Below are 25,391 nucleotides of genomic sequence, written 5' to 3'. Positions count from 1 at the left end.
AGCTGCGTCTGCTGGACTGGAGGGCAGCAGATTCGACCACCCCCGGGCCGCGGACTGACTTACCATCGCCCGGTGGGGTATCGCCTCAGCGCAGAGGGAGAAGAGGAGGGAAGAGACAGTAACCCTAAGACTTTTGCCTCTATCACAGTGAGGAGGTGCTTGGTGAACTCACTGTGGTGGATGTTAATTTGTGTTTATTGTGTGTTGTTTATTATTACATGTATGGCTGCAGACAACAACATTTTGTTCAGACCGAAAGGTCTGAATGACAAATAAAGGATTCAATTCAATTAAATTCAAGTAGAGCCATCAAGAACACCACAGAGGCAGTGGAGAAGGCCTCGAGATGGCTCTGGATCAGGAGAGGTCCATGGGGAGGAGCGAATGCCACCTGAACACAAGCCGTGGTCTGATCAACCACGGCTGGATCGCCTGGGTGAGGGTATCTGATGTTGAACGACCCGAAACACCCAATGACCCCAGGTTACATCACTGATGATGTGTTCAGGAGCGTCAATAGATGTATTTCTTATCTTGCGACACTTTCTGAGGCGTGCGGCCTTCTGGGTAAATACTGCCGCCATTGCCCACTTTTTTTTGATGTAAACTCAGGGCTGCCAACTCTCACGCATTGAGCGTGAGACTCACGCATTTCATGAAATTCTCACACTGATCGCAGAATTTCTCATGCTCAATTTTAAATAAATAAATAAATGGAGTCACGGACAATTCAAGTCGCCCGAGGCTTCCACATCTCCTCCACACTCACCAATGAGAATAGTTTTCTGGGAAAGGTTCCACGGACATCGCCAAGTTTCCGAATTTCCCCTCGCTCCGGGTATTGTCGGCGCTTCACTGACACACACTCTCACACAACCTATCACACTGACACACAACCTTACACACACACTGGCACCCCCCCCCCCCACCCCACCCCACCCAGCACACAACCTCACAAACATTCTCACACACAATCTCATTCTCTCACAATCTAACACACACTGACACACACCCCCTACACACACACTGGCACACACACACCCTCACTTACACACTGTTGTGTATTTGGATGCTTAGAACAGACGTAAATAAGGCTCGGACACGGGAGTAATCCAACAAGCTTTTTTTTTCAAGGACGCCACCTTGAGTCTTCCCCGCACATGTGTACTTGCACCAGACATCACATATACTAATTACATATGCTAATTATCACATACCTAACACTCCTCTCCCTTTAACTTGGAGGCAGGTAACACCATTTCTATTACATGCACCGCACTCCTCCCCTTTTAACTCAATTTCACCTGTACGGTGTATGCTCTTTTCCTACATGTCATTGAATAATACACTGCTGCACAATGGTATTATACTTAAACCAAATACATTACCCCTTGCTTTATGAGTTATCATTTTCTGGTTCATGTATTTGTTTTGTTTTCCTCTTTGTAGGTGGGATCTGACCCATGGCTGCAGGTTTTCGTTTTCTAGCAGCTTACTCTGCTGTTCAATTTCCATCCTCTGTTTATCTATCTGCTCTTGTTGTTTCATGAGATTCTACAATGCATAACCATTGTCCATTGCTCAGTGAAGGAGACTCCATGCTGGACTATACTGAAGTGTCCTAATCGCAATCGGCTCTGCATACTTTTGTCTTGATCTACAAGCCTCTCTTCTTTAGACTTTTCTATTTGCAGCTTTCTACTCATTGTCACACACTTAATTAACCTTTCTTTGTATCGTTTAAGCCCTTTCTGTTGTTCATCTATTTGTCTTCTTAAGTCACCTTTCTGGTTCTTTATCAAAAAGTAGGATCTATAATTTCTTTGCAATACAACACTTTGATTTGTGCTGTTTAGTTTTCTCACTTTATAAGCACGGTAGTAAGACTGCACTATGACTTGTATAGCTCAGTTTGAGGAAGTATTTTCTATGTCATTTAAGCCTTTTCTGTTGTGCCTCTATTTGTCTTCTTAAGTCTTTCCTATACAAACTCATACAGAGTACTGACTTTACTTTTACAGTAGCAAAATAGCTTAACCCACTGCCTAACCACCATACTCTTGTAGGCAGCCTGAATGGTAATAGTTGTATCCCTCATTGACAAACTGGGAATGCCCTATTTTGCATGCTTTGTACCATCTCTGGATCAAAATGACTGCTTGTCGCATGGCTCTGTAGCGTACCCTTAATTGGTAACCACGGTATGCAGCTTGCAGAGTGACTGCAGCCGCCTTTTGCATCAAGAAATGCTTTCTTGTAATGCACATCCTTATGAATGACTTAATATGGCGTGCTGCCTTGATTTTCTCAACCAATACTCTGGCTTTGATCCCGCGATACAAGGCCTGAATACACACCACTGCTTTTCTCAAACTATTATACTGTCTCATTGGACATTTCTTATCTGGCATGCTCTGTATCGTTGCTGTACCACAATGGCAGACCAGCGTAGTTTCTTGAAATACTGACACTGTTTATGCATCTGATAATTCGTCTGTATGACCTTGGCAGATTTGTGCATGCACCGCAATTGCTTTCAAACAAGCATTCCACGGTAGGCTGCCTGAAGCAGCACAACGCTGCTGTGTACCTTCATGTAAGTTTTGTGATCACTTTCCATTTGATGGTGTGCTCTATTTTGGTTTTGTACCATTATAGCTGCAAATCTCATTGCCTTGTATGGACGGTATACTCTGTGCATTCTAAATGCTGTTTGTATTACCGTTGCTGCCTTCTGTTTGTTCCGGATCTCTCTCCGTACCTTCATACCCCCGAATGCAGCTTGAATTGTTAGGGTTGCCCTATGGGTGGCAATTTCCCTTTGCTTTCGACTTCTGTCACTTTGCATTTGACTTTTGTCCTTTTGTACTTGACCGTTGTCCTTTTGCACTTGACCGTTGTTCTTTTGCACGACCTTTGCCCTTGACCTTTGTACCTGACCTTTGTCCTTTTGCACCTGACCTTTGTCCTTTTGCACCTGACCTTTGTCCTTTTGCACCTGACCTTTGTCCTTTTGCACTTGACTTTTGTCCTTTGAGCCCACTTTAGTTCAGGCTCCTTGGATGCCCTTGGAGGTTTTGGCGAGAAATGAGCCGTTAATGCCTCCTTATACGTTTTCTCCGTGGGCTTTGCTGGCCGCAGTAACGTATGTAAGGTGTGATAATCCTCTCTTCCTAAGCCCCATATGAACCATGCTCTCTTCTTCTCCTCTGCAGTGATATCATTGGAAATGAACAAAGCCTCCAAGACTTCACTTCTCAAAATTGCACCTAGAATCTAACTGGGGAATAGTCATTTGAATAGCCATGCTCCCTGTTGCTATCGAGTTGCCCTATATTCTGTTCTCTTTTCTGTCCTGAACTTAATCCTTTTACATTGTAAGAGATTATCCAGCTCACTGTCTATTACTTAATCTTATAATAATAGATTTATACTATTAACCAACATTTCCTATTAATAGGCAAACTAGAACATTTTAAGCCATATACCTGCTGTGCACACATATTTACTTAAATCATTGATAACAGTGACCAATACGTTAAATTCATACAGTCCGGGACTCCGGACCCTCAACGGCCTCTCCTCACGGACTGGCTTTCGTTGGCTTCACAGGCAGGCTTTCACTGTCTTTACGGGCTGGCTGTTGCTGCTTTACGGGCTTGCTTGCCAGCTTCACGGCTGGTGCTTCACGGTATTGTACTTCCGGTGGCGCTGGTGCCAGCAGCCTCCACCTACAGCCCGGTATCTTTTTGTTTTTTTGTTTATTTAGTTATGTTAAAGTGTGTTTTTTTTTAATTTTTTTGGTGTCTTTATGTGGGGGAAGAGGGCACGGTGCGGGGGATACCGTCCTTCAGCCGCTTCCTGGTGAGGACGCGACTATTATTCGAGTCGCGTCCTCGCCCCCCCCCTCCCCCCAGCGGCCTACCTACCTGGATTGGCGCGGCCTTTCCTGCCGGGATCGACCGGAGCTCCAGCAGCGGTGGGACAGCACTGAAACATCACGGGGCTGGCGATGCCTTACCGGGGGTCGCCGTCTGGAGCCCGGAGTGCTGGACCTGCTGTACCAACATCATGGAGCTGCGGTTTGCGGAGCTCCCAACGCGGGCGGCGCTGATCAACAACGCGGGGTCCTGTGACTCCGCCCGGCTCGGCCTGCGGACTCGGGAGCTGCGGACTCCGGCAGCGGGAGGCGGCTGATCAGGAGGTCCGGGCCGCTGATGAGGAGGATGTTCACTGTCGGGGTTCGGCGTCGGCGTTCCACCAGCCCGGCGTGAGGGCCTGAACATCGGGCCACCCGGGGCGGCGACTGCGGGTGCTCGGAGGCCCCGACCACGGATGAACACGGAGGGGAGGTTGGCTGGACTATGGTGCCTTCCTCACCTTGGTGCCATTTATGTTATGTTGTGTTGTGGACTTTCTGTGTTTGTGCTTTTTTTTGTAATTTAATTTCAATTTTATTTTTAATATGTTTTATTATTTATTTATTATTTATTTATTCTTTTTTATGATTTTATGATACTGCCTGTAAGGGAAATTCATTTCGTTGTCTCAAATTGAGACAATGACAATAAATTTGAATACAATACAATACAATACAATGCTGGCGAGGGCTGACTGTGCTTGTGGCCGGGGCTGGATGCCTCCGCTGGCTCGCCACCAAGTCGACTACCACTGCTCTGCTGATTTGCCTGCTGTCTCCCTTGGACGCCATGCGGAAGGTAAATCGCTTCCTTTCTGCTGCTGGTTGCCGCTGCTCCAAGCGCCGGACTGTGCACCTCTCGCGTGGACCTTTCTCCACTCTCGGCCGTCTCCCGCGACCGGGCTTTCTTCCCCAGCCGGGCTGTCTCTGCTCACGACCGGGCTGAAGCGCTTGAGTGCTGTGTCCCGCTTCTCGCGCGCGGACCCACTCGTCGCTCGGGGACGGATTTCCTTTCACGTCCGGGCTTTCCCCGCTCTCGGCCATCCCTTGCGACCGGGCTTTCTCGGCTTCTCTCACGGGCCTGGTCTGCTTTTCTGCTCACGGTCGGGCTGGCTCCCGGCCGGGCTTCTCTCCCCACCGGGCTGACTACTCCCGGCCAGGCTGAAGGCTCAGCTTCTGTCGGTGGCTTCTCTGGACCTATCCGTGGCCTTCACGGTACTAGACCCTCACCCGACGTCTGCGGCTGCTGCTTGGGCCTGGCTGTGGGCTGCACAGCCCTGGAAAACGTTCTAGGTAAGTGGACACCATGTTCGTTGACCCTTACTGCCCTGATTGTCTTCCCTGCCCGTTCCCACTTTTTTTTCTATTTGGCGCCAATCCAAAACCATTTGGCGGCAAATCTTTTGCTTGATGCTGTTCCACTTTTTTTTTCCAAAATACAACCATTATTTTTAACTTGTTTTCGATTTTCTTCGTTCTTCTATCCTCGTCGCCAATTGTTGTGTCTTTGGATGCTTGGAATAAGACTCGGACATGGGAGTAATCTAACAAGCTTCTTTATTCCAGGATGCCACCTTGAGTCTCCCCCGCACACGCGTACTTGCACCAGACATCACATATACCAATTACATATGCTAATTACCACATACCTAACACACACATGGTTTAAAGAGATATGGGCCAAATGTGGATAAATGGGACCCCAGTTTAGATGGGGCATCTTGATCTGCATGGACAAGCTGGGATGAAGGGCCTGTTTCCATGCTGTAAGACGATGACACATTGTAGACAGGGTGCAATTGCTCTTGAGAGGAATTTTTTTTCACTTTGAAGAAAAGATGGGATTGTGTTCTCTGCAGCAAAGGTGAAGAATATTTAGTTGAGGTGAATAATATGAGAATAGGACACGTTTTGCTTAACAAAGAGTGTAGGAAGGAACTGCAGGTGCTGGTTAATACTGAAGATAGACACAAAAAGCTGGAATAACTCAGCGGGACAGGCAGCGTCTCTAGAGAGAAAAAATGGGTGATGTTTCGGGTCTGACTGAAGAGGTTGAATACCAGCCATATAGATGTAAAATATAATGACTGAAGATGTGTGTTATCCAACTAAGGGCAGAATCAGAATAATGTGTACATCTTTATTGACGTGACACCATAATAAATATTACAGAAAAAATGATTTAATGGGGTGGTAGAGTTGCTGCCTTACAGCACCACAGACCCAGATTTGATACTGACTACGGGTGCTGTCTGTATAGAATTTGTACATTCTCCCTATGACCACATGGGTTTTCTCCAGATATTCCGGTTTCTCCCACATCCGAAAGAAGTGCAGGTTTGTAGGTTAATTGGGATGTGTTAAATATCCCTGGCGTGTAGGATAGAACTGATGTATGGTAGATTGCTGGTCGATGTGGACTTGGTCAGATTCAGATTTAATCCTTATTGTCATTATGTAGTGTACAGTACAGAGACAACGAAATGCAGTTAGCATCTCACCCAGAAGAACGAACATAGAATAATGGAACAGTAAAATATATATGTACATACAGTAGCAGTACTGCAATTTTTTCTGGGGGAAGGAGTGTCCGGGGGGGAAGGGGGGGTTGACTGGCAATCCAAGGTGCAGAGTTAAGTTGTGTAACAGCCGCAGGGAAGAAGCTGTTCCTGAACCTGCTGGTGCGGCAAAGGAGAGACCTGTAACGCCTCCCGGATGGGAGGAGGGTAAATAGTCTGTGGTTGGGGTGAGAGCAGTCCTTGGTGATGCTGCACGCCCTTTGCAGACATCGCTTGCTCTGGACAGACTCAATGGAGGGGACTGAGGAACCGGTGATGCGTTGGGCAGTTTTCACCACCCTCTGCAGTGCTTTCCGGTCGGAGACAGAACAGTTGCCATACCATACTGTGATACAGGTGGTAAAGATGCTCTCGTTGGTGCAGCGGTAGAAGTTCACCAGAATCTGAGGAGACAGATGGACCTTCTTTAGTCTCCTCAGGAAGAAGAGACTCTGGTGAGCCTTCTTGACCAGTGTTGAGGTATTGTGGGACCAAGAGAGGTCATCAGAGATGTTGACCCCCAGAAACCTGAAGCTGGAAACACGCTCCACCTCCGTCCCGTTAATATGGATGGGGGTGTGCGTGCCACCCCAGACCTTCTGTAGTCCACAATGAGCTCCTTGGTCTTCTTGGAGTTAAGGGCCAGGTTCTTGTCAGCGCACCATGCTGCTGAAGGGCCTGTTTCCATATATGTTTTACAGATATATCTTAATTTAATTAAACCATGTACGGTTGAATATGTGGCATTATTTTTGTCTTGTTTCTATAGTCAAAGGGTAAGGTTGATTCATTTATTTGTGCAGAAGAGTGATGGAAATCCCACTACACTTGCCTTGTTTCTATGTTTTTTTTGCTATATATATGCATAACAGCATGACTTATAATCTGATTTCCATACATGAATATACTAAGGTCATTCATGTGCTGCACCTGTTGATCAGAACCTGACTCTACTGTGGAATGTAATTAGGAATGTAATTTATCCTAACCTTATTCATGTCGAATCGAATTTAAAGCATAAATGTTGCATTCAAGTGAAAGTTAAAAGACCCTTGACACTATGCACCAGATTGCACAATTTCAAGCTGAAAAATGCAAAAGCTTCCCCTCCCACCCCCTCCCCCACTACGTTTCCTCGGCCTTGGTCACTTCGCTCCCGCACAATTTCTCACTCTCACCCAATGTTGGCAGCCCTGGTAAACTTGAGTGATCGTAGTGCTGTGGAAATCACAATGTCTTAGGACTGAGTACAGAATTGTTTAGGTAAGTGCAAGTTCACGTAAGTGGAACTATTTTGCAAGTCGGAGAGTGTTTTTAAAAATTAAAGGAATAGAAGGATGCATGAATTAGACAGAAATATGGAGTGGATGCAGCAAAACATTTTCTGCAATTAATTGATAACTACATCATTAACATCTCTTTATGGTTGTTTCAAGAAAATACCGAACAAAGCACTACCACTCAACATGAGCCAAAACAGAAGTGGGAAGCACAAAGCAGGCTGTTAGAAGAGAAAGGTATAATGAAAATAATTAAATATCAATTGTGTTAATGATTGCTTTATAAAAAGTTTAATGATTTCAAAAACAAATTAAAATTTTATGGGAACAAATTTTGACCTTAATTTGAAATCTCTTATTTAGATTTTCTTTATGTAAAATAGGGACCAATGATGGAAAGCAACCAAAAAAGACTTATACCTTGAAGCAGCTTCTGGTCCTTGGCTTTGCAATCATATTTCTTGTGTTTTCAGTGGTTTTAGTCGCGGCCCTCCCGACAACTTGGATTATCATGGATGACCGACAGTGAGTTCAGGAATATCTTCTGCTTTATTTATTTGTTTTCATTGTCTTTTCCCCATGCATCACAATCACTTCCACACGCCTCACACAGCCCTAGCCATCATTCACCTGATCAGAGACCAACTGCACAATAATAACTAGAAGGCCTAGTGATGTGTGATAGATGAGATGTGCATCTTTAGTGGTGTCACCAACTTGTGGGAACCCTGTAATCTATAAACCGCATCATTGTTGAGACTCTTCTGAATGTCCTTTTGAGATTTGATGTCCACAGGGACAACAAACAATATGTTTGCGTTAAAAAAATGGCACAGCATTCATATCCTCATTATTCAATTTACACATTGATATTAACAGTCCTGTTCCAGCCAAGGAATCACTCACCTTAATCAACACACAAGGTCAGATCACCAGAACTATATTCATCAATTCTTATAGTTTCATATGCATGTCTTTCCATTTTCAAATATCACCTTCTATTTTATTCCCTTTTAGTTTTTGAAATGAAATAGCATAATTTACAAAGAACCAACATGCTTTCGGGCAGGGTTGCTAGTGCTGCTCAGGAGGGTTTAGAGTGGCAGGAGGGTGGGATCCAGCAGATCAGCAAATGGAAGGACTACTGAGAAGTTATGAACAGTAAATTTCAAAGGAAGAACAGGCAGGAAGAGATTAATTAACATGGTGCAACTGAAGGGCTGAAGTGAGTTTTATTTCAGTATGAGAAGTATTTTGGGTGCATGGAACTATGATGCCGTGACCATTATAGTGATAGTGACTGTCAGCTCAATGTTCCAGGGTTCCAATATTTCAGATGTGATGGAGAGTGAGGAAAAAGAGGAGTTGCTTTATTAATTAGGGAAAACATCACAGCAACACTGAGAGAGGTCATATTGGAGGGATCTGTGCTGGGACCTGTTATTTATATATATGTAAATGTACAGTCGTAACGGTGGATGGGTTAGTTAGTAGGTTTGCGAACAATATCAAAAGTTGTGGACAGAGAGGAAGGCTGTCAAAGGTTACAGCGGGGTATAGATCAATTGCAAATATGGGCGGAAATGTCATATGGAGTTTAATCCAAACAAATATGAGGTGTTTCACTTTGGGAGGTCGAATGCAAGGGAAAGTATATACAGCTAATGACAAAACCATTAACACCAAGACCATCAACAACTAGACTATAGCTGCCTGAAATTGGCAACACAAGTAGAAAGAGTGATCATGTATCAAGTGTATGGTCTGCTTGCCTTCATTGGTCAGGACATTGAGTATAAGAGTCCGGAAGTCACGTTGCAGCTTTATAAAAACTCTTGTTACAGGAAGGACATGGAGGCGATGGGGAGGATGCAGAAGAGGTTTACCAGAATGTTGCCTGAATTAGATGGTATTAGTTATGACAGGTTGGAAAATCTTGGATCATTTTATCTAGAGCATCAGAGGCTGAGGGGAGACTTAATGGAAGTAGATACATTTATGAGATGCACAGATAGCTCAGACAGTCAGAACCTTTTTCCCAGGGTGGAAACGTTGAAGACCAGAGGATATAATTTTAAAATTCCACAGATGTGTCATAGAAAACATTTTATCGAGCTACATCACAGCAGAGTTTAGGAACAGCTCCATCCTAGACCGCAAGAATTTGCAGAGAATTGTTGACATAGCCCAAGCCATTACACAAACCAACCTCCCTTCCATTGACTTCATTGGCACTTCACGCTGCCTCAGCAAGGCCACCAGCATAATCAAGGAAGAGCCTCACCCTGAAAACTCCCTCTTGTCCCCCATCGCATCAGGAGAGAGGTATAGAAGTGTGGAAATGCACACCTCTAGATTCAAGGACAGATGCTTCCCAGCTGTTATCAGTCAACTGAATCATCCTATCACAAACTAGAGAGTGGTCCTGACCTACCATCTACTCATTGGAGACCCTCAGACTATCTTTAATCAGACTTTACTCAACTTTATCTTGTACTAACCATTATTCCCTATATCCTGTATCTGTACACTGTTTATGGGACAATTGTAATCATATCTAGTCTTTACGCTGACTGGATAGCATAGAATAAACAAACTTTTAACTGTACCTTCGTAGATAATAAACTAAACTAATTCAAACGTTTACTGACATCCATCAACCTGTATCACTTTTAATTTTTCAAATTGTCTTTTTGTCTGACAACTACAAACAATTCCTGCCACTATATTGAATTAATCATTCTCAACTTCAAGCTTATAGTGAAAGCTGTCCATATTAATGCCATACTGCAATTCTCCCTTTTGTGAGGGTACCACTTCACCACTGCCCTGAAGCTTTAATTTTGTGTGGGTGTCATGCTGACAAGATGAGAAATTCTTCATTTTCTTTATGTGTGTACGATAGATCAAGTTCTGAACACTGCAGCAGTGTAGTATGGATAGCACAACTATTGGAGTTGCTGATTTATAGTTCCAGCAACCTGGGTTTATAGGTCATCTCTGTTGCTGTCTGTGTGGAGCTTGCACATTTTCCTTGTTGATTGGTGGGTTTCATTTGGGTGCTCAACATTTACTACGCAAATATGTGTAGAATGATAGGTTAATTAGCTGATGTGTAGGCGAGTAGATGGGGGGAGATGAGCTGAGGCCTAATGTCGGAGCTGGCGACCTCGAGGCTCCAGTGTCAGCCTGTCAGGACTCGCCCTGGGCTTGCTCCCGTGAGGGCGGCCTGGCGAGGGACTGAGATGCTCCCGTGGGGGCGGCCCAGCCCGAGGGAAACGGCGCTCCCGTGAGGGCGGTGCTCCCGTGAGGGCGGCCCAGCTCGAGGGTGGAACGGCGCTCCCGTCGGGGCTGCCCAGCTCGAGGGTAATGGCTCTCCCGTGGGGGCAACCCGGCGCGGGGCTGAGACGCTCACGTGAGGGTGACCCGGCTCGGGGCTGGAACGGTGCTCCGGTGGCTGAGACGGCGTTCTAGCGGCGGCGGCCTGAGTCCAGGGTTCGGCCGCGGGCCAGTGGACAACGTCGTCAACAGCTGCGTCCGCTGGACTGGAGGGCGGCAGCTTCGACCACCCCGGGCCATGGTGGTTGAACCGGCCCGTTCGCGGAGCTCGGTGAGCCGCGGGACTGATCTACCATCGCCCGGTGGGGTATCGCCTCAGCGCAGAGGGAGAAGAAGAGGGAAGAGACTGCAACCCTAAGATTTTCGCCTCCATCACAGTGAGGAAGTGCTTGGTGGACTCACTGTGGTGGATGTTAATTTGTGTTTACTGTCTGTTCTGTTGTCTATTATTGTATTATTGTATGTATGACTGCAGGCACAAAATTTCGTTCAGACTGAAAGGTGAATGACAATAAAGGAAATTCAATTCAATGATGGGAGTGACAGGATAAAATGAGATTTAGTGTAGGATTAGTATGAATACATGACGGTTTCTCTGAAGTGAAGGAATCAGAGTAAAAACCCGAACGAGTTATATAAAATTATGAAAGGCAGAGAGAGGGTTGATAGATTCTTTCCAATAATTTGTACGTCAAAAATTAAAAAGGTTTAAGGCGAGAAGAACGAGTTTTAAAGAGTATAGACAGTAGTTGATACCTGGAACTTGGTGCCAGAGGTGGTGGAATCAGATACAATAACTACGTTTCAGAAATATTCAGATAGACACTGTGGGCAAGTGGGTTTAGTGTTGGTGGGTAAAAAGGTGGCATGGACGTGGTGGGCAGAAGGCCCGTTTCTGTGATATACATCACGATGACTCTTGGACACTGCGAGCCAAATGATCTGTTTCCATGCCATATGATTCTCTAAAACGTAAACTAATTTCTCCCTCCTTCTTCTTCTTGTGCACAGCCTAGAGTTGTAGGACAACTTGTTCTATTTGATTGTGCACGCCAGGTTGATTGCATTCGTTGAAACAGGGCAGACCACGTGAAGGTTGCAATCATCCACCCCTAGTTTCTCCCCATGGCTCAGACTCCAGAGTTCTAAGGAAATAAACATTAACATTCAATATCCAGCTCTGCCCACAACAGTACTGTATTTGTGCAAAATCTTAATGCCAACATAATTAGATCAATTTCTGTGACTTAAAAGTGGATAGTTTTAAGTGGTGAAGAATTCTTATATATGGTAGATAATACCTCTTTATTTGTATACAATTTCAGAAAATTCACGAAGAACAATAAGTTTGAACGTTCCATTTTAAATTATGATGGTGAGGAATCTGGGCCTAGTCAAAGAAGGGGGCTATTGCAGTATACGGAGCGGAATTTTAGCTACAAGTGAGTATATGACTAAGTGCATTCCTCCAACTCAACACGAGCAGCAGGTTACAAGACTGACTGAATCTTCACCCTGACCTCTGATGCATTGCCTAATTTTGTCATCTCCCTCTCTCCGCGGGTATGCAAGAACCCAAGAAATAGAAGTAGGAATAGACCATTTGGCCACCAATCTCTGGTCTGGCTTTTAAAAGATCATGGCTGATCTTTCATCTTCAACAGATTTTTCTTCGCAAATCGTAGCTCCCTTAATTTGTTAATATTATCAATCTCTGCAAAATCAGTGACTGATCCAAGCCTTGAATTGTAACTTGTTGGGTGAAAAGATTCCTACTCGCAGGTCTGAGGCCAGGCCCCAACTCTCAGACACCTCTTCTTACTTATCCTTGGACCATGACCCACAGACAAGCACCAGGCCATTATCTCAAGCACTATCACTGGCTTCATCACTTCTGCCTCCCTGCCCTCCCAAGCCTCCAACCTCATCATTCCCCAGCCCCGCATGGCCCGATTTTACTTTCTCCCCAAAGTCCACGAACCTGACTGTCCTGGCAGACCCATTGTTTCTGCTTGTTCATGTCCTACCAAACTTATTTCCACATACCTCGACTCCATCCTATCCCCCCCGGTTAAATCTCTCCCTACCCATGTCCAAGACACCTCACACGCTCTTCGTCTCCTCCATGACTTCCGTTTTCTAGGCCCCCACTCCCTCATCTTCACCATGGATGTCGTCACTCTACACCTCCATCCCCCACCAGGAGGGTCTTAAAGAACTCAGTTTCTTCCTCGACTGCAGAACCAACCAATCCCCGTCTACCTCCCATTACCTACAAATCCAAGGCGTAGCTATGGGCACGCGCATGGGCCCCAGCTATGCCCGCCTCTTTGTAGGGTGCATCAAACAATCCTTGTTCGAGGTGTACCGTGGCCCTATCCCCGAACTCTTCCTGCGCTACATCAACTACTGAATTGGTGCTACCTCCTGCACCCATACACTGGCTTCATCCATTTCACCACTAACTTCCATCCGGCACTCAAATTCACCTGGACCATTTTCGACATTTCCCTAGTGTTTCTAGACCTCACTATCTCCATCGCAGGTAACAGACTACTGACCGACATCTACTATAAACTCACTGACTCCCATGGCTATCTGGCCTACACTTCTTCCCATCCTGTAAGGACTCTATCTCCTACTCCCAAATCCTCCGTCTACGCTGCATCTGCACCCACGATGAGATGCTCCAAATCGGCATCGGAGATGTCCTCATTCTTTAGGGAACGAGGGTTCCCCTCTTCGACTATAGATGAGGCTCTCACGAGAGTCTCCTCTTTATCCCATAGCTCCGCTCTCACTTCAGATCCCCCCGCACTCGTAACAAGGGCAGAGTCCCCCTTTGTCCTCACCTTCCACCTACCAGCCGTCACATACAACAGATAATCCTCCGACACTTTCGCCATCTCCAAAGGGATCCCACCACTGGCCACATCTTCCCATCTCCTCCCCTTTCCGCAGAGAATGCTCCCTCCGGAACTCCCTGGTCAATTCGTCCCTTTCCATCCAAACCACCCCCTCCCCTGGTACTTTCCCTTGCAACCGCAGGAAATGCTACACTCGTCGCTTTATTTCCCCCCTTGACTCCATCCAAGGACCAAAGCAGTCTTTCCAGGTGCGGCAAAGGTTCACCTGCACCTTCTCCAACCTCATCTATTGCATTCACTGCTCTAGGTGTCAGCTGCTCTGCATCGGTGAGACCAAGCGTAGGCTTGGCGATCGCTTCTCCCAGCACCTTCGCTCAGTTCGCAATGACCAACCTGATCTCCCAGTGGCTCAGCACTTCAACTCCCCCTCCCATTCCGAATCCGACCTTTCTGTTCTGGGCCTCCTCCATGGCCAGAGTGAGTCCCACCATAAATTGGAGGAGCAGCACCTCATATTTCACTTGGGTAGTTTACACCCCCAGCGGTATGAACATTGACTTCTCCAATTTCTGGTAGTCCTTGCTTTCTCCCTCTTCCCCCTCCCAGCTCTCCCACAGCCCACCGTCTCCGCCTCTTCCTTTCTTCTTCCCGCCCCCACCACCCCCACATCAGTCTGAAGGGTCTCAACCTGAAACCCTTTTCCTTTGCTCCATGGATGCTGCCTCACCCGCTGAGTTTCTCCCACATTTTTATCCACCTACTCACAGATGATTACATTTCTTCTCATCACACTCCTTGTTTTGAGACCTTGACCCTGGTTCAAGCCTTCCCAGTGAAAACATAATTTCTGCATATACCCTGTCATTCTATGAAAACGATTTGAACAATTCAATGAAATCACTTCATTTTTTTAAGTTAGGCCAACTCAATTTGCTTACTGACAGGACAACACCTCCTGGGCCAGGATTCAATTTGGTTGACACCTGTAGCGATCCCTCCAGCAGTTATATCCTTCCTTAAGTAGGGAGACCATCATACCTGTACAAATCTTGTCATGTGCGACCTCATCAAAGCCCTATATAGTTGCGGCAGGCCATCTTTGCTTCTATACGCAAATCTTTTTGAAATAAAGGCCAACCTACTGATTGCCTTTTATCCTTCTTGCAACACCTGTATGTTAACTTTCAGTGGTGCATCTGCAAAGACTCACAGATCCATTTGAACACCAAGACCTCATAATAGTTAACAACAGAAAATCTACTTACCTTTCATTTTTTTACCCTCTCATAGTTGATGACCTCACATTTTTCCACATTATATTCTACATACTGTAACTTTGTTCATTAGCCTGTCTACTGCCCTCTGGAAGTTTAGTGCACCGTAGTCCGCCATACCATGCACTGCCAACAAATGTCTGTCCACAGATACTACCTGACCCACTGAGTTCCTCCAGTGGTTTGTTTTTGCTCCCAATCTCAAAGAACTAACAGATTTGGCCAACCTGATTTTCCTTTCATTAATCCATCTTGACAGCCTGAGCCTGTTTTGTCAGTCTGAAGTGGACAATTCATCATCCTGAGTCTATACTCACTATTTCTCGAAGGGCCGAATGGCCTACTCCTGCACCTATTTTCTATGTTTCTCGTTTGTCCACAAGAGAAAACATCCTCGCAGAATGTCAAACTTCTCAATAAGTTCACCTCATTCTTCTAATTTTCAGAACATGGTCCCAAAAGTAGAAAATAGAAACAAAATATTGAGTATTTTGCAAATAGTGAGAGATAACAATATGCTATTCAGTGGGATCTGGATAAGTTTATGTTTCTATAAGCTTATGTATCTAGTACAAGGGGGTCAATCTCAGAAAAAGGATCTGCCATTCAAAACAGAATGAATCAAACATGTTCAAAAATCTTTACAACCTTTCCAGTTTAATGACATCCTTGCTATGACCAGAACTGTACACAATACTCTTACCAGCAGGTGAGACCAAAACAATGCAGTTTCAAGTCCCTTCTCCCCAGCGTATTTGCAGCAAATGTCCAGGTGTCAGAGGTTATGGGGAGAAAGCAGGAGAATGGGGTTAGGAGGGAGAGATAGATTAGCCATGATTGAATGGCGGAGTAAACGTGATGGGCCAAGTGGCCTAATTCTACTCCTATTCCTTAAGACATGAGCTATTAAAAGCAAGGACATTAATATAAAGCTATACTCGCCTACTTGTGTATGCAGCTTGATATTACTCATGCATAGTATACAAAGAAACCTTTTGGTATCCACACGCCAATGTAAAACTAATACAATTACCTTCGGGGACGAAGGAGTTATTTATATGTTCACCACAATTGAGCATATCAAATGAGTAAGTCTTATTCTGTAACAGATCTGGAATGTCCAAACTGGAATTTCGAGCTAATACACAGTGAAGTGAAATAAATAACTATAGTATTTATATTCCAGGGATCATTTCTACTCAAATTTCCCAGTGCAGGGATCATTCTTCATGCCCTTTAATGTTGTACTATCAACGTGTTGCATTTTCCTCATTTTTACAGGCCACTTGCTGATGGATATCAGAGCATTCTCAGCGAACAAAAGAAAACTGCAATTGATGGATATCATAAGAAAATAAAAAAGAATCATAGAGTGACTTTTATGAAATGTCCACAACGCAAAAAACATAAAAGAACCAAACATCATAGGATCAATGAGCACCTTCTTACTGAAGGCTGGAAGGGCAGAAGCATTTCTTATGATGATTTACCTATTGCTCCCCCGCTCCCAGAAGGATCATTTTGGAACTATTCACAAGGTGGGGAACAATCTCTACCCAGGTACAATTTTTCACCAGGTTCTGATAATTCAGGATTGATGGCTTCAAAAAGAGATACAATGAAGGAATACACTGAACAGCTTGGCAGCTTGTATCCAAGTAGACACCCAAGCCAAAGATCAACACAAGGCGTTTCTGCATATACCTCTTCTCCCATACAGATTCAAATCAATCCTCCTCATGACCAATTACAATCCAGCCAAGCTGATAATCGACACAATAAACCCAATTCATCCATTGGATTGACAGCTGATCGGACTGATGGCTACGCACCTAGATCCCTCTTATCACCACACTGGCATCCTGTTCGTGATGTAAATCTGGTCCCCACGTCACCAGCTCATACAATCTATCCGGGTACTGATGACAGTAGATCAGGTGCAGCCAGATCTCTCATTCAATCCCCAACCATGCAAGTTGGCAGCAATGAACAAGATGTACATAATTACTCCAGCCGGTCAGTGATCAATTTTCCTGGAAATATGCCAGGTACGTTTAGATCTCCATTGCGAGCACAACCATCTCGTATTGATGGCAATGTATCACACATACCTGAGCATTTCACTCAATCGTTACCTCTTCATGCTGCTGAAAATACGCAAGACACAAGGCAACACAACTTGAGTGATTGGCAAAACCCACCAAAAATGTCCACAACTCAAACCATCCATAAACGACCCCCTTCCTTTAAATCGACAGTGTCAGTGAAATACAGAGCAGATCAATCCGAGAGAGAAGGAGAAAACGGTTTCATTAAACAACAAAAGTCAGGTCCCCATTCACCTGGATCACGGCTCAAAGAATCTGCTCAATACCCTAATAGTTATATTGAATCATTTACACAGGGCAGCATTGAAATGGGTTCATTCACACAACCATCATCTTCACGTGTTCCTAGTAATGTAAAAGGTACATCAAGGCATATCCCCAGATCATCAGATACCTCAATGAATGATGATAGACAAGCTCAGTTATATCCTAATGTCCAATCTATAAATCAAAATTTCAAAAGACAAGATAATACTTTATCTGGACAAAATGATACTCAACAACCAAAACCAACAGAAATGCCAATAACAAGGATTGTCCAGGTCCCTCACAAGAGATCCCACTCTTATTCTGATCCACCGTCAGTTAACCAGGGTGCAGACATACAATCCAGAGCTAGATCAAGATCCATTAGCCCACATAAATCGCATTATTCCCAAGGAGCAAGGCAAAATACAAATTTTGTATATCCTTACGGTTACGATGAAGCATCATCATACCACAACAATTTATCATATGGCTATGTTGCTGACAATACACATCATCCATCCAACTCTTCTGCCCAACCACTACGTACTGACATAAGCAATGCACAAAGTATTGCTAATTCTTCTTTCAAAGACAAACAAAATGCTGAAGGTGCATTTAATTCATTCACTGGATCAGTGCACTATGATGCTGATGATATGATACGGGATACATTAGAACACTCAAGTTTTCTCCCACCACCTGCCTACATTGATAGTCGTGCACAAAACACGTCCACAGCTCTCAGACACTCTCAAATTCTCCAATCTAATGATAGTGTAAGACGTAAATTGGAATTCCCTAGCTATTCGCCACTACCCCATATGGAAGCTAATATAAAGAGTCAGTCACCAAATCACTTGCTATCTACTGGCATAAATAATGCTTCTATTAAATCATTGTCCACATCCAGTGACATCAGAGAGAGACCAGCTCATTCTGCTGGACAGCAATTATCCCCTCAAACCAATAGTGAAGTTAAGGTACCTTATTATGCCACACAGTCCCCTGGTTTTCACGAATACACACAAAATACATCAAATTATAACATCATATCAGGTTTTCCCACTGTTAACGATAACGCACAATGTTTACACTCCATGTCCAACGAATCACTGACCACCGACGATGAAGCCAATGAACTCTACATACCCTATGTTCCCTTTCTGTCATTGTCTACTAATTTCAAAGACAATCAATCTGAATTTGATCATACAAATGACAATATACAACATGCTGAACCAACCTCTTTCCATTTTAGTCGTTTTGAATGGAATACAACTAGGTATTTATCTGATCATGGTGAATCTGACAAACAAACTGCATCCAACTCTTCCAGCAATTTACTGCTCAATGATGTCGATGAACCTCTTGTTTCTTCCAATACACCATTTAGCCCTGTTGTTCATGAATCAGTTATAGACAATTCACTTATGCAATCAGAGTCCACTCATGATGTAAATATGTTAAACAACTCCAACTTGTCCACCCAATCACTGCCTTTATATGGTGATGATGAGGCACAAAATGCATCCCACCCTTCTATCCAATCTTATCTTGCTGCTGATGAACAAAGTAGAAGTGGACAGTTCAACAATTCATCAATTTCCCAATTTGATGAGGCACGAAATGCATCCCACCCTTCTATCAAATCCTATATTGCTGCCGATAAACAAAGTAGAAGTGAACAGTTCAACAATTCAATTTCCCAATTTGACGAGGCCCAAAATGCATCCCACCCTTCAATCCAATCCTATAATGCTGCCAATAAACAGAGAAGTGGACAGTTCAACCATTCATTAACTTCGCAATTTGATGAGGCACGGAATGCATCCCACCCTTCTATCCAATCCTATATTGCTGCCGATAAACAAAGAAGTGGACAGTTCAACAATTCAACTTCCCAATTTAATGAGGCACGAAATGCCTCCCCCCACCCTTCTATCCAATCCTATCTCGCTGCTGCTGAACAAAGTAGAAGTGGACAGTTCAGCAATTCATCAACTTCCCAATTTGACGAGGCACAAAATGCATCCCACCCTTCTATCCAATCCTATATTGCTGCCAATAAACAAAGAAGTGGACAGTTCAATAATTCAACATCCCAATTTAATGAGGCACGAAATGCATCCCCCCACCCTTCTATCCAATCCTATCTTGCTGCTGATGAACAAAGTAGAAGTGGACAGTTCAACAATTCAACTTCGCAATTTGATGAGGCACGAAATGCATCCCACCCTTCTATCCAATCCTATATTGCTGCTGATAAACAAAGAAGTGGACAGTTCAACAATTCAACTTCCCAATTCAATGAGGCACAAAATGCATCCCCCCACCCTTCTATCCAATCCTATCTTGCTGCTGAACAAAGTAGAAGTGGACAGTTCAACAATTCAGCATCTCAATTTGATGAGGCACGAAATGCATCCCACCCTTCTATCCAATCCTATATTGCTGCCGATGAACAAAGTAGAAGTGGACAGTTCAACAATTCAACTTCCCAATTTAATGAGGCACAAAATGCATCCCCCCACCCTTCTACCCATTCCTATATTGCTGCTGATGAACAAAGTAGAAGCGGACAGTTCAACAATTCAACTTCCCAATTTGATGAGGCACGAAATGCATCCCCCCACCCTTCTATCCAATCCTATCTTGCTGCTGAACAAAGTAGAAGTGGACAGTTCAACAATTCAACTTCCCAATTTGATGAGGCACGAAATGCATCCCACCCTTCTACCCAATCCTATCTTGCTGCTGAACAAAGTAGAAGTGGACAGTTCAACAATTCATCAACTTCCCAATTTGATAGAAATAAACAAAGTACATCTAATAAGGGCCTCCATTTGTTGGATTCCAATGGTACTGATGATCAAGGTAGTCAATCTGATTTTTCCCGTTATCCATTATTTCCTTACATGGATGACAATATGGAAAGTAAATTCAGGCCTCCCATCACACCATCCGGTGAGGTTAATATTGTTGCATCAAATGCATCAGCTTCACAGGCACAATTCACCGATGCTGAGGATACCGTGGAAGGAGTTTCTCATGCCTTCTCCCAATTAAGGTCCACTGATGTTGCTGAAAGTAGACAAATGACACCACAAACATGTAAATCACCCATTTTATCAATGCATTCATATTCTCCATCCAAATCAGAAAAACATTCTAATTCTTCCATCCATTCACAATCTGCCCAGATCAAGGATAACATGTTAGATGAATTCAAATCTTCCACCGAATCATTAAAGACTTACACTGATGAAATTTCAACACCCAAAACACCAACACCATTTGACCTTGTGCTAGATAATGCACACTCTCCAAGTTCTTCCACCAGATTACCACTGGTTCCCACTCATGATAATGGAAAAGCAATACTGACGCCTCCTGGCCATTCACAGTCCCCACATGTTAGTAACTCTCCTCCTTCCACTCAGGTTTACACAGATGACAAGCATGTAAGAGATCTTAGTTCGCCCACATCACAGACCACCCAGAATAGCAATATAAAAGGAATCTCTCATCCTTCAAATCAAATGTTTCACGATAACCTTGGTAATAGAGGGCGTATATTGCATAAAGTCAGATCTGGTGGTTCACCAAATTCTCACAGTGCAAGTTCTACCCGCTCACAATTAGGTTCTTCCAAAAAGAGTAAATCGTCTTCCCCAGAATCATTAATCAATTTTAAAAATTGTCAAGAGACGTTTACAGATATGCCCACACAGTCAAAATACACAAACAGAATTAACCATAAACAAAATTCTTCTTCTACTTCTTCCTGCTCCCAATCATCAACATCCTCAGACCATCATAGTATGCCAGTTATATCCAAAATGTCTTCACAATCACTGAACACTAACCCTGATCGAGCAAGTGGATCAAATTCTTCGACTCCATCCATGTCCTCTCTATTTGACAATAACTTGCAGTTTTTCTCTTACGCTTATGACCAGACATTTGGCAGACATGTGGATGACAACAATCATGTAGTTGCATCTTCCAGTCAATTCATCCAAGAAAATTGTGAGCAAGGCGCTCAACCTGCTACCAAATCACAACTCGATCTTGTTCATGCCACTGACAATGACAACAGACAAGATTTTTTATACAAATCTAGACTTTCTAATCTAGCACCAACTGCTGATGCTTCTTCCAGAACAGGACGGTCATCTACTTCTTCTATCCATTCAATAAGGTCTAACGCTGAAAAGAGAGAGAGAGTTGGGTCCAGTTCTTCCATCCGCTTAAACCATGTTTCTCCTAATTATAGTGAAAGGCTTGCAAGCAGTTATGTTCCTTCATTGTCTGAAACTGAAGATGTTAAGGAAGTTTTATCAGGTTTATCCAATTACTCACACTTTACCCCTCCCTTTGTAGCAGATCATCAACAAGCTTCTACTTCATCCAATCCTGTCAGTAAAAATGTGCAAGGAGTCTTTCATTCACGTCCCACCATTAATGATAAACAGGTTTTCAGAACTCATGGTCCGTCACCACAATATATCAATATGAATGTAATAGACACTGAATTATTGCCACCCAAGGATAATGACGACCAAATTTCATTATGTTACTCTTCTCAATCAAGTTCAACTCATAGCGACATGTGTGCACAAGATGAATCACATTATCCTCCATCGTTATTTTATGGGGATGATAATTCACAAAGTCTTTCTCCTCCTCAACAAATACTGTATAACCATACTGAGAACACAAAAGGAGAGAGATCACCCAGCCGGTCCCGAACAAGTCCTGTTAGTAATAAGCTACTAAATGCCTCCTACTCACCCATTCACTCCGATGCTGCTCTTAGAAATTTCCATGGTGATTATGACACACATAACCAGTTTAGTCCAGGAAGTAATGAGTCATATAGCGGTTCCAAGTCACCGAAAAAATCTAGTCAAGGTAGTAATAGTCTACAAGGTGGTTCTGAATCATCTACTCAGGGCGAGTTTAATTTTACCGATAATAATCTACAAAATTGTTCAGAGAGATCTACCCAACCTTGGTTTTATCTGGTTAGTAATAACCAACCAGTTGATTCTGCATTATCAGCTTCATCCCACGGTACTCCAGGAAGTAACAGACCACAAGATGTTTCATTTTCCTTCACAAACTCTGTTCATCAATCTGTTAGCAATAAGTCACAAACTCCTTGTTCATCCACTCACTCTGATGATAGATCTGAAAAAAATTGTGCATTCAGACCTGCCCAGTGTTCACAATCTCCCCATGCTTTTTATCAAGTAAACCCTTCATCAAGAATTTCTGCTCAATCATTAATAAGCCCGGTCAGTGATAATGCACTAGCTGAATCCAAGGATTTGGACAGGTCGTCTAATTATATTGAAGATCAACAAGATGCATCTAGTTTATCTACTCATGGTGCAAGAAATGTACCAGGCTCATCAATGAGTAGTCATATTGACAATAGTAAACAAAGCCCACCATATTTATCCCATCTTGATAAAGGAGTGCAATGTTCTTATACCGAACCTAAAAGGACCCACTTTCATAATAGGCAAAATAAATATAAATCTTACAACCAGTCTCAATCCAACTACACTGCTAAAATGATGCCTCAAACTGCACGTTCTTCAAAGTCATCTTCTCGGTGCAAGTATTCTGCAAATGTGGTTTCTGATTTTTTATCACCTGTGCCTAGTTCTTCGGTATTTCCTTCATCCACTAGTCCAGATGATTCTTCTGACACTTGGAGTTTCTCCGACCATTCAATACCTACTGTGAGCTGCGAATATCAGTCGAATGCAACAAGCTCCATGATTCGGACACTATCTCCTAGGAGTGATGATGCTGCTTCTTCCTATATATCCGGATTCACACTTAGTACATTATATGATGATTATGACAATGATAACTTTTCAGCTCCTTCCTAACTGAGCCATCTGATCTGCACTATCGAAGAGCACATCAGCCTGAACCTCTATCGAATCTTTAGCTGAGGATCTCCACCAGTTCACCATAATAGCATCTTGCGTTGGTTTTTGCAATAATTTAAAATGCCTGCAATTTTTCAAATATACCCATCAGAAAATATTCATGTTATATGCATTGTTTATTGTAAGTTTTTGAAATAAATGTAGCTTTATAATTTAATGATGTCAGTTATTTCGTTGTCGTGAAAAGTTAGTAAAATGCTCCAACATGTCCATTCCAAGAACAATGTTGACGATTTTGGTCAGGATGGATTTGGTGCAGCATAGAAACAAACAAGCATCCATAGCATCGGCAGATCATTGTTTCAAAAGATTAAATTGAAATGCAATCTACAGCTCGCATCTCTTATTTGTGTTAAAAAAAGAATTTGTGAACTTCCACTGTAAATCGTTTTAGAAAAAACTGGATTATTACAATTTCTTGGTGAGTTTTGCTTGCGTCAGGGTGTTTAGAAGCCGATTGAAAAGTTAAACAGTGACAAAGAAAATCTGATGCTAATAAATTGCTATCAAAACAGTTGACTGTTAGTCTGTTATGACCCACATGATATTAATGAAAATTGGAATTTGGTCTATCACACCAAATGCTCACTTGGTTTCAACATAGAAAATAGGTGCAGGAGGAGGCCATTCGGCCCTTCGATCCAGCACCGCAATTCATTGGGATCATGGCTGATCGTCCCCAATCAATAGCCCGTGCCTGGCTTCTCCCCATATCCCTTGATTCCACTAGCCCCGAGAGCTCTATCCAACTCTCTCTTAAACCCATCCAGTGATTTGGCCTCCACTGCCCTGTGACGGGGAATTCAACTAATTCACAACTCTCTGGGAGAAAATGTTTTTTTCTCACCTCAGTCTTAAATGGCCTCCCCTTTATTCTAAGATTGTCCAGTCCTTTTATAATTTTATGTTTTTATAAGATCCCCCTCATCCTTCTAAACTCCAGTGAATACAAGCCTAGTCTTTTCAATGTTTCCTCATATGACAGTCCCGCTATCCCAGGGATCAATTTTGTGAACCTACGCCGCACAGCCTCAATCACTAGAATGTTCTTCCTCAAATTAGTAGACCAAAACTGTACACAATACGCCAGATGTGGTCTCACCAGAGCCCTATACAACTGCAGAAGAACCTCTTTACTCCTATACAGAAATCCTCTGGTTATGAAGGTCAACATTCCATTAACTTTCTTCACTGCCTGCTGTACCTATACGCCAACTTTCATTGACCGGTGTACAAGGACACCCAGGTCTCGCTGTACCCGGCATGTGGCCATGAGGGTAGGCAAGCAGTAGGCACTACCTACCCTGACTAAAATAATAAAATGGTAATTACTAAATATAAATAGTAAAGGCATGGGAGAATTACGCCTATCTAAGAGATCGATCTCTTAGGTAGGCATAATTCTCCATGCCTTTCATTCACAGCAATTGCAAAACGTGGAGGTCTGTGCAGCCCACGTTCCGTCAACGCTGCTTCAAGCCGTCAATTTCAAAGGGAGCTGAAGGCAGCAGAAATTCTGCCTTTGCTGTACTGCGCAGGCGCAGCAGCCTACTGCGCATGCGCAGTGCTAGTTTCGTGGCGGGTTTTTAAAATATGGATTGCCATTATCTGAAGAGCATCTTAGGAAACAAAGAGAAGTATGGAGTTTGTGTACCAATAATGTGGTAAGTACATTTCTTAGTGCTATATGTTTTTAAATACGGTATCTGAAGTGGCGGCGCTGTGAAACGGCTGCGGCTCGTCTGCAGTCAGTCTGTTTTTACTTTTTGTGTTGTTTTTTTTTCTGTCTTGTTTAGTTAAACTTTTGGTTATTAGGTTGTGTTATGTG

General features: G+C 43.6%; 1 protein-coding gene across 3 annotated transcripts; it reads left to right on the top strand.

Annotated features, from left to right (window-relative positions):
- The first annotated feature begins 7,835 nt into the window (after positions 1-7,835).
- On the top strand, positions 7,836-24,436 carry LOC129697890 (serine-rich adhesin for platelets-like). Of its 3 annotated transcripts, XM_055636610.1 has the most exons (4): positions 7,836-7,994; positions 8,141-8,282; positions 12,422-12,538; positions 16,519-24,436. In XM_055636610.1, exon 4 carries the CDS (start codon positions 19,407-19,409, stop codon positions 20,658-20,660), a length of 1,254 nt encoding a protein of 417 aa, XP_055492585.1. In that variant the 5' UTR covers positions 7,836-7,994; positions 8,141-8,282; positions 12,422-12,538; positions 16,519-19,406; the 3' UTR covers positions 20,661-24,436. The 3 variants fall into 3 exon arrangements, with proteins under 3 accessions (XP_055492585.1, XP_055492584.1, XP_055492583.1); XM_055636609.1 differs by lacking the exon at positions 7,836-7,994 and having other exon boundaries at positions 8,028-8,282; XM_055636608.1 differs by lacking the exons at positions 7,836-7,994; positions 8,141-8,282 and having other exon boundaries at positions 11,062-12,538.
- Positions 24,437-25,391: the final 955 nt, after the last annotated feature.

Source organism: Leucoraja erinacea, chromosome 6 (assembly GCF_028641065.1).
Source record: "Leucoraja erinacea ecotype New England chromosome 6, Leri_hhj_1, whole genome shotgun sequence".
Classification (NCBI taxonomy): Eukaryota; Metazoa; Chordata; class Chondrichthyes; order Rajiformes; family Rajidae; genus Leucoraja; species Leucoraja erinaceus.
This window is presented reverse-complemented; position numbering and strand designations above follow the sequence as displayed.

Excerpts from the sequence above, each read along its gene's own strand:
- LOC129697890 (XM_055636608.1), top strand. The coding sequence starts at position 12,384 with ATGGTAGATAATACCTCTTTATTTGTATACAATTTCAGAAAATTCACG. Across the intron at positions 12,539-16,518 it reads GAGCGGAATTTTAGCTACAA|GCCACTTGCTGATGGATATC; the intron begins GTGAGTATATGA and ends TCATTTTTACAG.